At 37.4% G+C, this 12,301-nt stretch overlaps 2 protein-coding genes across 2 annotated transcripts in view; one reads left to right on the top strand and one right to left on the bottom strand.

The window, feature by feature from the left end:
- The window catches only part of SNX4 (sorting nexin 4), a 76,897-nt gene that overhangs the window by 29,411 nt on the left and 35,185 nt on the right, over window positions 1-12,301 (top strand). The window contains exons 6-7 of the mRNA XM_070406408.1: window positions 2,445-2,500; window positions 12,151-12,223. Of these exons, the coding sequence (XP_070262509.1) occupies window positions 2,445-2,500; window positions 12,151-12,223 (129 nt within the window). The remainder of the gene's footprint in view (window positions 1-2,444; window positions 2,501-12,150; window positions 12,224-12,301) is intronic.
- Window positions 9,013-10,291, bottom strand: LOC139004441 (dynactin subunit 6-like). The gene is made up of 2 exons (XM_070407337.1): window positions 10,275-10,291; window positions 9,013-9,642 (listed from the first exon to the last, which is right to left on the bottom strand). Exons 1-2 carry the CDS (start codon window positions 10,289-10,291, stop codon window positions 9,066-9,068), a joined length of 594 nt encoding a protein of 197 aa, XP_070263438.1. The 3' UTR covers window positions 9,013-9,065.

Genomic DNA, 12,301 nt, shown 5'->3' with positions numbered 1-12,301 from the left:
TTTTACAGAGAGGAAGGGAGAGAGATAGAGAGTTAGAAACATGGATGAGAGAGAAACATCAATCAGCTGCCTCCTGCACATCTCCTACTGGGGATGTGCCTGCAACCCAGGTACATGCCCTTGACCGGAATCGAACCTGGGACCTTTCAGTCCGCAGGCCGACGCTCTATCCACAGAGCCAAACCGGTTCCGGCTGGAAGTTTGTAATTCTATAAGGGCTTTTTTTCTGATAAGATGGATGGTATCTGTCAGATTTGTTAAAGTCCAGGTAGTTTTCATAGTGATCTAGCTTTGGGGAGAAATTTCTGGTTTGGTGACATTTAACAACAAAAAAAATTCTATAATAATAAAAGCATAATATGCTAATTAGACCGGACGTCCTTCTGGACAACCTTCCAGACAAAGCCGGGGTTGCGAGGGAAGCCTGTGTCCCTGGTGCCGGAGGGAAGCCGGCAGCCGGGGAAAAGAAGGCCTTCTCTTGCATGAATTTTGTGCATTGGGTCTCTAGTGTATATATGATATATTGATTTCAGAGAGGAAGGGAGGAGAGAGAGATGAAAGCATCATTGATGAGAGAATCATTGATTGTCTGCCTCCTGCATGCCCCTTACTGGGGATTGAGCCTTGACCTCCTGGTTCATCATTGAGCCAAACTGGCTAGGCCAGTTTAGTGACATTTTAGGCAACTTTTTTTTTGGAGTTTTGTGAAATAATGAGCAGATTGAGCTGGGTGTGACCTGACAGAGTTTGGTAAGCAAAGGTTAATAGGATGGTGATGGTTTACATTTGTTAGGACTTCCAAATTGGTAAATTGATGGTATTAAAAGTAAAAATTAAATTGGTAATATTAAGAAGTATGAGATTCAGGAAAAGGTACAAAGGTACAAATGAAAATTTTCTTCTTTACTGATGGCCTTTTATTTGTTTTGATCATCTTCATCTGAGGATAATTTTTCCATTGATTTTTTTAGAGAGTCAAAGGAAGGGGGGTGGGGGAGGGGTGAGAGAGAGAGAGAGGGAGGGAGAGAGAGAGAGAGAGAGAGAGGAGAAACATTGATGTGACAGAGACACATTGATTGGTTGCCTCCTATGTGCTCCCAGACTAGGGCTGAGGATCGAACCCTCAATCCTTTTGTGTGTGGGCTCTAACCACTGAGAGTGCTGGCCAGGGCTTTACTGATGGTTTTATGTAATTTCATATTCATTAATAAAGTCACATTTGTATGTGACTATGATGTCACTTTGTTATTTACTGATTTTAATTAGCTTAAAGAACATAAAAGAGTAATATATGCCTTAAATTAAAAGTGCTTTTATTTGTGAGGACTTTCACATACGCTATTAGCTGGTATGTCCTAGAGATGTAAGAAAGATCAAGAATTGGTGAAATATTGATTTTAGAAATAAGAGAGTTCCCTGAAATCAGTGACAAATTGAGCTTCTTTAGATATTCTTGATAGCCCTTTGAATTTCTTTTGGTCTGAAGTTCTGGGTGGCTGAATAGCATATTTGTTACATTTAAAAATTTTTCTTAGCCATGTAATCTGGGAAGCCCTAGTATTTTTGTTTTCTTTGTTTGTTTGATTATTTTGGGAATATTTGTAATTATGGGTTGGAAGTTGGACTAATGTAAAAATTTTAAACTGATTAGGATTTTAAAACCCAAACCACATTATGAAATTGATTCCTGTTTGAGCTACGTTTTATTGGGCCCTATATTTTCTGTGCTTGGTCAGAAAAGTTATTTGGTGTTTTGTTTCTTAAAATGAGAATTTAGGATAGGATTTGGATATATTAAGTATAAATTGATACAATGAAATTATTACTTAATGTTGATTCCTCTGCTCCTCTTTTGAAAGCAATTATCTGGAAATAAGGAAAGTGTTGTCTTGTAACATTTTCTGCCAGCTAGTAAGTAATTTGATGTCATTTAGCTTGTTTCACTTTAGTACAGGCATTTCCATATTTCTTTATTTTCTAAAATACTTATTATGAAAATGAGAAAAACTAATGTATATTTGGTTTGGATTCCACCCGAGAACTACCCTAAGTAATGCACAGGCTTCAAAGCAGTCATTTTATTTAGTTCAAATAAACAGATTATTGTTTTTCTTGATTTGGAGAAAAGTCGACTACTTTTGTTATATGCTTTATTCTGAGTTATAGTAATGCAGAGCTATATGACTGTTAGTGTGTTGGTGTTTACAGTTGTTTTACTTCGATGCCATCGAATGCCATGTATTCAGCTTAATTTATAGCATTATTTTTGTCGTGTCTTAAAAAATAATTGCTAAGCTGTTTTTTTAGATATGTTGAATGTGTTTGACACATATGATATGAAGAAAACTATACTTAAGCATCTTAATTCTAAAGAGAAAATAAAAACTGTTTGGATTTATACCCTGAAATGTAATTATATTAAGTGAATAAATTATTTTTTCCAGGCAGACTCCAGGTTAAAAGCGCTTAATGCAACATTCAGAGTGAAAAACCCAGACAAGTAAGGTTTTGTTTTAATAACAGTTACAATGTTGTTTTGAATGGTGCCTATCAATCTATTTAATTTTTCATTTCTGAATGTATGCACTTCATTTACTAAATATTTTAAATAGTAATTCACATTTAGTGAAATCCTTTTACAGTCAAAAATTGATTTTAAAATTTGCTAACTTTATTGGGTTTAAGGTTGTAACTGTCTGAAGTTTTAGAAAATTAAACCACTGCTTTTTCCTAGAATAATTTTTTAAATGTTGTGGAAGTTATCAGAAAAATGAGAAAAGCAATTTTAATTTCATGTAAAGTAGTTTTTCTTATTTGACTTTGCTTGACAAATGTGTACAAAAGTCAAGAGAAGAACATTATATATTACATGCATATTTTGAAAATAAACTTTCTACTTTGCATACCATGAAAATTTGATAGACAAATGCATACAAGCATATAATGTCATAGAGATGTATTAGTTACTTGACTTAATTAATGTCAGTTTGGTGTTTGTGGGAGCATTTCTATGTTAAAGGAAGCCAGTATATAAGTTTGTTCTTTTTTTTTTTGTTATTTATTTATTTATTTATTTATTTTTATTGCTTAAAGTATTACAAAGGGTATTACATATGTGTCCTTTTTTCCCCCCCGCCCTTGACAGTCCCCTGGCCTCCCCTACCCGCCAGTGTCTTATGTCCATTGGTTATGCTTATATGAATGCATACAAGTCCTTCGGTTGATCTCTTACCCCGCTCCCTCCTGTCCCCCAACCCTCCCCGGCCTTCCCGCTGCAGTTTGACAATCTGTTTGAGGCAGCTCTGCCTCTGTATCTATTATTGTTCAAAAGTTTATAATGTCCCTATTATCCATGAATGAGTGAGGTCATGTGGTATTTTTCCTTCATTGACTGGCTTGTTTCACTTAGCATAATGCTCTCCAGTTCCATCCATGCTGTTGCAAATGGTAAGAGTTCCTTCTTTTTTACAGCAGCATAGTATTCCATCATGTAGATGTACCACAGTTTTCTAATCCATTCATCTACTGATGGGCACTTAGGCTGTTTCCAGATCTTAGCTATGGTGATTTGTGCTGCTATGAACATATGGGTGCATATATCCTTTCTGATTGGTGTTTCTGGTTTCTTGGGATATATTCCTAGAAGTGGGATCACAGGGTCAAATGGGAGTTCCATTTTCAGTTTTTTGAGGAAGCTCCATAATGTTCTCCACAGTGGCTGCACCAGTCTGCATTCCCACCAGCAGTGCACGAGTGTTCCTTTTTCTCCACATCCTCTCCAGCACTTGTCGTTTGTTGATTTGTTGATGATAGCCAGTCTGACAGGTGTGAGATGGTACCTCATTGTTGTTTTGATTTGCATCTCTCGGATGATTAGTGACTTTGGGCATGTTTTCATATGTCTCTTGGCTTTCTGAATGTCCTCTTTTGAAAGGTGTCTGTTTAGGTCCTTTGCCCATTTTTTGATTGGATTGTTTATCTTCCTTTTGTTAAGTTGTATGAGTTCCCTATAAATTTTGGAGATTAGGCCCTTATCAGATATGACATTGGCAAATATGTTTTCCCATGCAGTGGGTTTTCTCGTTGTTTTGTTGATGTTTTCTTTTGCTGTGCAGAAGCTTTTTATTTTGATGTAGTCCCATTTGTTCATTTTCTCTTTAGTTTCAAGTGCCCTAGGAGCTGTATCAGTGAAGAAATTGCTTCGGCATATGTCTGAGATTTTGTTGCCTTTGGATTCTTCTAGAATTTTTATGGTTTCCTGTCGTACATTTAAGTCCTTTATCCATTTTGAGTTTATCTTTGTGTATGGTGTAAGTTGGTGGTCTAGTTTCATTTTCTTGCATATATCTGTCCAATTTTCCCAACACCATTTATTGAAGAGACTATCTTGGCTCCATTGTATGTTCTTGCCTCCTTTGTCAAATATTAAATGAGCATATTGGTTCGGGCCGATTTCTGGGCTCTCTATTCTGTTCCATTGATCTATATGCCTGTTCTTGTGCCAGTACCAGGCAGTTTTGAGAACAGTGGCTTTGTAATACATCTTGATATCTGGTATTGAGATCCCACCTACTTTATTCTTTCTCAGGATTGCTGCAGCTATTCGGGGTCTTTTTTTATTCCAGATGAATTTTTGGAGAGTTCGTTCTAGATCTGTGAAGTATGCCATTGGTATTTTAATGGGAAGTGCATTGAATTTATAGATTGCTTTGGGTAGTGTGGACATTTTAATGATGTTGATTCTACCAATCCATGAACACGGTATGTTCTTCCATCTGTTTATGTCTCCCTCTATCTCTTTTTTCAACGTCCTGTAGTTTTCTGAGTAGAGGTCTTTTACTTCTTTAGTTAAGTATATTCCTAGGTAGCTTAATTTTTTACGTTTGTTCTTTTTAATCCTCACCCCAGGACATGCTTATTGATATTGAGGGGAAGGCTGTGGGGGAGAGAGAGAACATCAATATGACAGAGAAACATCTATGGGTTGCCTTCCCTTACACGCCCCGACTGGGAATTGAACTTGCAACCTGGGTATGTACCCTGATCAGGAATCGAACCCAAAACTTTTCTGTGTACAGGATGCCGCTTTAACCAACTGAGCCGTACCAGCCAGAGCTAAGCTAGTGTATTTAGAAATAACTTTTCTTAAGATAATACCTAGGTATTTCTTAAGATTTTGATTTTGCTCATTCTCTGAAGTTGGTGGATAAATTAGGCTCTTCATTATATGGACTTTCACCTGGTATTTGGTTCAGCTGAATTTTTTATTTAAAAATTTGCTTATACAGATGAGGCTTTTCCATTTTTGGCAATTAAGATGATAAGGTCTGTTGGAATTTCTCTAGTTAGGGCTAAATTTAGCATTAATTTCTGTATAATGTAAATATTTGTAGCAGACAAAGGCCAAGTTTGCATTGTTGGATAGCCTATTATGCCTGACTTTATAAACCATAATATATTAACATGATGCCTTTGGTTTTTAAGATAAATTTTGAATATAAAATATAAATAAATATCTATATATATTTTTATAAATAAATATTTTAAAGTTTTGTTAATTTGGAAATTGTGATGGTAACCATTGATGTTTTTTAAAATAAAAAAAATATTTTTATTGATTTTTTTTTTTTTTTAGAGAGAGAGGGAGTGAAGCATCGATTGGCTGCCTCCTGCCTCCTGCCTCCGTACTGGGGATCAAACCCGCCACCCAGGCAACCTTTTGGTGTAAGGGTTGGCACCACCCAATGAGCCACATTGGCCAGGGCAAGGTGTTTGTTTTTGTTTGTTTTTAATCGACTTTATATCTTAGTTTTAGGTTCACAAAAAATTTGAGCAAAAATTATAGTTCCCACATACCCTCTGCCCCTACACATGAACACTACCCCTACATATGATATGGGTTTTCACACATGTAGGCATTATTATAGTATAATACAAAGTATTTTCACTGCCCTAAAAATCCTCTTTGCCCTGCCTATTTATCCCTTCCTCCCTACAGCCCTGGCAGCCACTTAGCTTTTTACTGTCTCCATAGTTTTATGTTTTTCTAGAATGTCATAATATATAGTATGCAGCCTTTTGAGATTGACTTGTTTCACTTTGTAATGTGCATTTAAGGTTCCACCAAGGTTTTTTTAAGGGTTAAAAATGACATCCATGGCATATAAGAGATGTTCTCTAGATTAAGAACTAAAATTATGTCACCCTCTAAAAAGAGCTTTGGAGCCCTAGCCAGTTTGGCTCAGTGGATAGGGTGTTGGCCTGCGGACTGAAGGGTCCTGAGTTCGATTCCCGTCAAGGGCATGTAATTTGGTTGCAGGCTCCTCTCCAGCCTGATCGATGTGTTTCTCTCACATCGATATTTCTCTCTGTCTTTCCCTTTCTCTTCCACTCTCCCTAATAATCAATGGAAAAATATCCTCGGGTAAGGATTAAAAAAATAAAAAGAGCTTTGGAAAAACTTATAAGCAAAATTTATGACAGTGATGGATGTACATTCACTAGAGGAGCATGTAGATAAGACTTTTTAAATTAATATTTTAATGTTAATATTTTAACATTTTTTCAGTTGAATGTTTTCCAACTTAATGAAAAATATTTTGCAAATTGAATGTTTGCCTTCCCTTTTTGACCTCGCTTGGGTTTTCTAGATTGCTAATTTTTGTTGTTACTCCTCTCCAAGGTTATTTTTTCCATTGATTTTTAGAGAGTGGGAGGGAGGGGGAAGAAGGGAGAGTGGGGAAGAGAAACATTGATGTGAGAGAGACACATCGATAGGTTGCCTCCTGCACACGCCCCAACTGGGGCTGGGGATCGAATCTGCAACCCAGGTGTGTGCCCTTGACTAGGAATTTAACCCACAATCTTTTGGTTTGGGGGCTGACACTCTAACCACTCCAGTCAGGGCTAGATTGCTAAATTTTATTTAATATCCATATTATATACACTTGCATGCCACTTAACATTTTGGTTAACAACAGACTACATATATGATGGTGGTCCCATAAGAATATAATGGAGCTAAAAACTTCTGTTGCCTTGTGATGTAGCCATCTCAAATGTCATAAGAAAATGCATTACTTACCTGTATGTGGTGATTCTGGGGTAAACCAACTTACTGCGTTGTCCATTGTACAATATAGGAAATTATGTACAGTACAAAATTCTTGATAATGATAATAAACAAATATGTTACTGGTTTATATATTTATATAGTATACTTCTTATCATTTCTTTAGGGTGTGTTCTTTCTATGTTAAAACAGTTTGCTGTAAAACTGTCATGTTACACTGACAGCAGTCTAATACACCTTATGTTTACAACATCTCTTGATTGCATCATTTTCTCTTGCACTTGATTTAATCTCATATCATTTTGTACAGTGACATGCTGTACAGGCTTGTAGCATAAGAGCAGTATGTTATACCTGTGATGTACAACTGGTGTGCCACGAATTTTTAAAACATGCACTACCTGACTATTTAGTCAGGGGCATGGACCTCTTTTCCCTTAGATTGTCAAATAAAAAAATGACAACAGCCAACACAACAATAACTATCAAGTGTGAATGAATAAAAATTACACCTTTATTTTTTTTTGTCAGATAGACAGAATTTTAGTAATTAGTTTATGTGTGCCATAAGATGAAAAAGGTTGAAAATCGCTGGGCTATACCACTAAGATTTATGTAAATGCACTCTATGATGTTCACACAATGATAAAATTGCCTAACAAGAGATTTCTCAGAACATATTTCTGTTAAGTGGCACATGACTGTATAGAATTTTAAATGTGATCTGATGATAAACATAACCAAGGCAGTTTTTTACTTCTAAGTTCTTGTTAAAGTGTATAATTAACGTGTAATTAGTAATAGAATTTGTTTGCCTTAAGTTTTAGATAAGAAAATTGTCTACATCAGTCATTATTATAACAAATTCTTAATATATAGAGTCTTTGTTCTATATATAGCTAGACCAATAGATTAATTATTTTTCATGCCATTACTAAAATAGTGTACATCACTAAAATACTTTTATTCTATCCTTTCTTAAAATCTAGAAAACCAGAAATATTTCAGAGGGATTACCAAAATGATACTTGGTTCATGCATATTTATCTTTCTTAAAACTAGACTGTTTAGAACAGTGAAGAGGAAGATCTTGGTTGGGTCTTCTACTTTTATGTGGCAATATTTAGGTAATATTTGGACAATATTTAGTATGTAGACTGAGTGATTAGTAGGATGTGTGAGATGAAACATGGCAGGGGAAATTCAGATGACACCCAGGTTTCCATCTTTAAAATGCTATGGAACATAGGAAGAGAGATTGGGGGGAGGGGGATAAGTTGAGCTTTGGATATGAGCAAGTTCAAATGTTTGCTAGTCAGTTGGCTTTATAGATCTGGCATTTAGGGGAGAGAGAGTTGGGCTAGAGGTAGACATTTGGAATTTAGCAGCATGTGGTCATAATTGTGAAGCTTTGTGAGTGATGAGTCCCATAGAGTGTGTAGAATGACTGATTGATTGTAAGATGCCTGAGGATCTAGGATTGAACCCTAAAGAAGCCAACTCTTTTTTTTTTTTTAAAGGCAAACACATTAGCTTTAATACAGCCAGTACATAATAGAAATTAAATGAGTTATTTTTGGGAAAGCTAATGTAAATAGAAAAATTGACTAAACCATGCTCACTAAAAGTCCTGTCATCAACATTTTTTGTTTAGTTTAGTATGTGGCAGAATATAAATACATAACAATATGTCTTTTCTTATCGCTGGTAGTCTTTTGTGTAACTAAAATCTGTAGCTAACATTTTATATAACAAAAGAAACAAGATTTTTAAATTATCAGAAAAGAAACAGGGATATAGGAAAATAATACATTTTAATTAAATTATAGAGGACAGTTACAATGAAAATCCATCATTTTCCTTTCTAAGTTTGTTTTACAAAATAAAATCAACCTGTATTATGCTGTGACCTGCTAAGAGGGCATAAATACTGTGGCCCTTTCAAATGACAATGGGCAAAGACAAAATGTTATCTTGATGTCACAGCTTGTTCTTAGTTTTTAACTAGAGTTGAGCTTCCTTTCATAGTCTTCTTTAAGTGGTGATAGTTTGGCAAGATTTTCATCAGAAAATCCAGCTGTAGTGTCTGGGGCTGCAGTCGCTCAGTCTGCACCCGACGAAGGCAATCTACACCATAGATCGCTGTATTCTCAGGGATGACTTCAAATGTATTTAGGTTGCAACAAGCCCCAATGATGTAACCACTTGTCAATATTATGTTTCTGCCTACGTATGCTTTTGATTCAATAACATTATTATCTCCCATTTTCATGGCTTGGGAATAACAGCCAACTTCAAACACGTTATTGGTGCGAATGATCATAGGCTTCGGTTCCACATCTTCAGTGTCAGGGGTGATATTATCAGGGTGAGCATTTATGATCAGCGCCTGTTCTTCTATTAGGTTACCTTCACCAATCACTATGGGTCCGGCCTCCGCAATGATTCGTGCTTTAGGGTGGATCACTGTCCTAGGTCCTATAGTTACATCGCCCCTGATTTCACTTTCTACACACACAACTGCTCCAGGAGCAATCTTCACACATTGGCGATCAGAACAGGTTCCATCTCTGCAGAGCAGAAGCTACCTCTTTAAGGGCATTTTCCAAAGTGTAATCTGAGAATTCTGAATCCTGTGGGCAAGCTTTTATAAATTCAGGTTCCTGAATCCCCATGACCTCTGTGTACACTGTGGTTACTTACAAGTCTCTCTTGCTCAGAGGCCCTCAATAGTGTTTTTTAGAAACACGTTAGGCATTCTTTGCAAACTAAAGTTGGAGTGTAAGAGATGGGTGAAGAAAGTGAATACCCAAGGAGACTTTAGGAGTAACCAGAAAGTAAGAGGAAAATCATGAGGAAATGACACAGATGTCAAGGGAACAAGTTTTTGAGGAGGCTGAGGTTAGCTGTTACACAGCTGGAAGGGTCAAGTAAGATGAGCACTAAAGTGTATCAGTGGATTTTAGCAACATGAAAATAGTAGGTGACTTGCTCATAATCAAAGCTCAACGTGGGAGTTAGGGGCACCAATGTGGGAGTTAGGGGCTGAGCAGTGAACAGAAAAGGAAGAAGTGGTTATTACTAGAAAAATAATGCCTTAAAAAAGTGTGGCTGTGAAAGGAGTGGGTATTGAGAAGGTGTTAACAGTTTGGAGTGTTATCAGGGGAGTGTGTGTGTGTGTGTGTATGTATCTAGGAGAGACCGTAAATTTATTGACATATTAATGAGAAGGAGCTTGTAGAGAGAGGAAGTTAGAAAACAGGAAAATGGAGTCTAGCTGGGATAGAATCTAAAGTATTGGATGGGAAGAAGGATCCTAGAGGGAAGGAAGAAATGATGTGATATTGGGATGTTTCTAAGTTTCCTAGTAGGAGGTGGAGGTGGAGGTGGAGATAGTTCCTATCTGATGGCTTCTGTTTAATCTGTGAAGCTTGGCTAGAGAGTGACAGGTGGTGGTATCAGAAGTTTTAAGTATTGGAGAGTGCCAGTTATTAGATTAGGAAAACCGAGCAGCATTACATTGAGGTTAGAGACTATGAGTTTATTTCTGTACCATATGATTTTTGTATTTATTGCTTTTTAGAGAGAGAGAGAGAGATTTGATTTGTTGTTCATGCTCTCCTTGGCTGATTCTTCTTTATTTTAATTTTTATTGATTTCAGAGAGGAAGGGAGAGGGAGAGAGAGATAGAAACATCAATGATGAGATAGAATCGTTGGTTGGCTGCTTCCTGCACGGTCCCTACTGGGGATCAAGCTCACAACCCAAGCATGTGCCCTTGACCGGAATCGAACCCTGGACCTTCCAGTCCACAGTCCAATGCTCTATCCACTGAGCCAAACCAGCTAGGGCACCATTGGCTGATTCTTGTATGTACCCTGACCAGACATCAAACCTGCAACTTTGGTGTATGGAGACAATGCTCTAACTCACTGAGCTATTGGTTAGGGCCCATAAGGTATTTTTAACCCCTTAAATTTTTTCCTGTTTTTTGTTTTCAAGTAATTTTATCTCTGTCTCAGTTCCTATTGCTTCTTGGCCTTTTGGCTAAGATCAAGTATAGTTAATCTATCAGTCCCCCACACAATACAAATTATGAAATATGACATCTTTTCTTGGCTTTAAAAATATCAAAAGAAAGTATGGTGTTTATTTTAGAACTAGAGGCCCGGTGCACAAAAATTTGTGCACTCGGGAGGGTCCCTCAGCCCGGCCTGTGCCCTCGCAGTCTGGGACCCCTCGGGGAATGACCACCTGCTGGCTTAGGCCCGCTCCCCGGGGGATTGGGCCTAAGCTGGCAGTCAGACATCCCTCTGGCAGCCCGGGAGCCCTCGGGGGATGTCCACTTGCCAGCAGGGAGCAGGCCTAGCTGTAGTCAGACATCCTTAGCGCTGCTGAGGAGGCGGGAGAGGCTCCCACCACCACCGCTGTACTGGCAGCCGTCAGCCTGGCTTGTGGCTGAGCAGAGCTCCCCCTGTGGGAGCACACTGACCCCCAGGGGGCAGCTCCTGCATTGAGCGTCTGCCCCCTGGTGGTCAGTGTGTGTCATAGTGACCAGTGATTCCCAGTTGCTCTGCTGTTAGGGTTAATTTGCATATTACCCTTTTATTATATAGGATTTTAAAAATTTGTATTGGTGCATAAATGTTCAAGACCTATAACATATGGTTAAATAGAATCAGTTTTGTTATTCTCAAGAACTACAGTTGACCCTTGAACAATGTGGGAGTTAGTAGCGCCAACTGCTCCCCGCACAATCAGAAATCCACATGTAACTTTTGACTCCTCAAAAACTTAATTACTAATAGCCTACTGTTGACCCGAAGCTTCACAAATAACATAAATAGTCAATTAACCCATATTTTGTATGTTATATGTAATACATACTGTATTCTTACAATAAAGTAAGCTAGATAGAAGAAAATACTAAGAAAATCATAATGAAGAGAAAACACATTTATAGTATTAATTGGGAAAAAAAATTCATGTGTTGTTCAAGGGTCAGCTGTACTGTTTTGTCTTTTCAATTTTTTATGTGTTTTCATGAGAAAAATTGTTTTATTCATTTCTTGCTTCAGGAGATTTACTGAACTAAAGCACTACAGTGATGAACTACAGTCAGTCATCTCACATCTTCTTCGAGTCAGAGCTGTAAGTGGTCCCCAAGAATTTTTTGGCACACTTCTGTAAGAAAGTGCTTCTCATGTAATCATTATGTTGTTAAGTAAT

This window comes from Myotis yumanensis, unplaced genomic scaffold (assembly GCF_028538775.1).
Source record: "Myotis yumanensis isolate MYYU_CA2020_CCGP unplaced genomic scaffold, mMyoYum1.0.hap1 SCAF_2, whole genome shotgun sequence".
NCBI classification, from domain to species: Eukaryota; Metazoa; Chordata; class Mammalia; order Chiroptera; family Vespertilionidae; genus Myotis; species Myotis yumanensis.
Note: the sequence above shows the minus strand (reverse complement) of the source record. Positions and strands in the feature narration are given on the sequence as shown.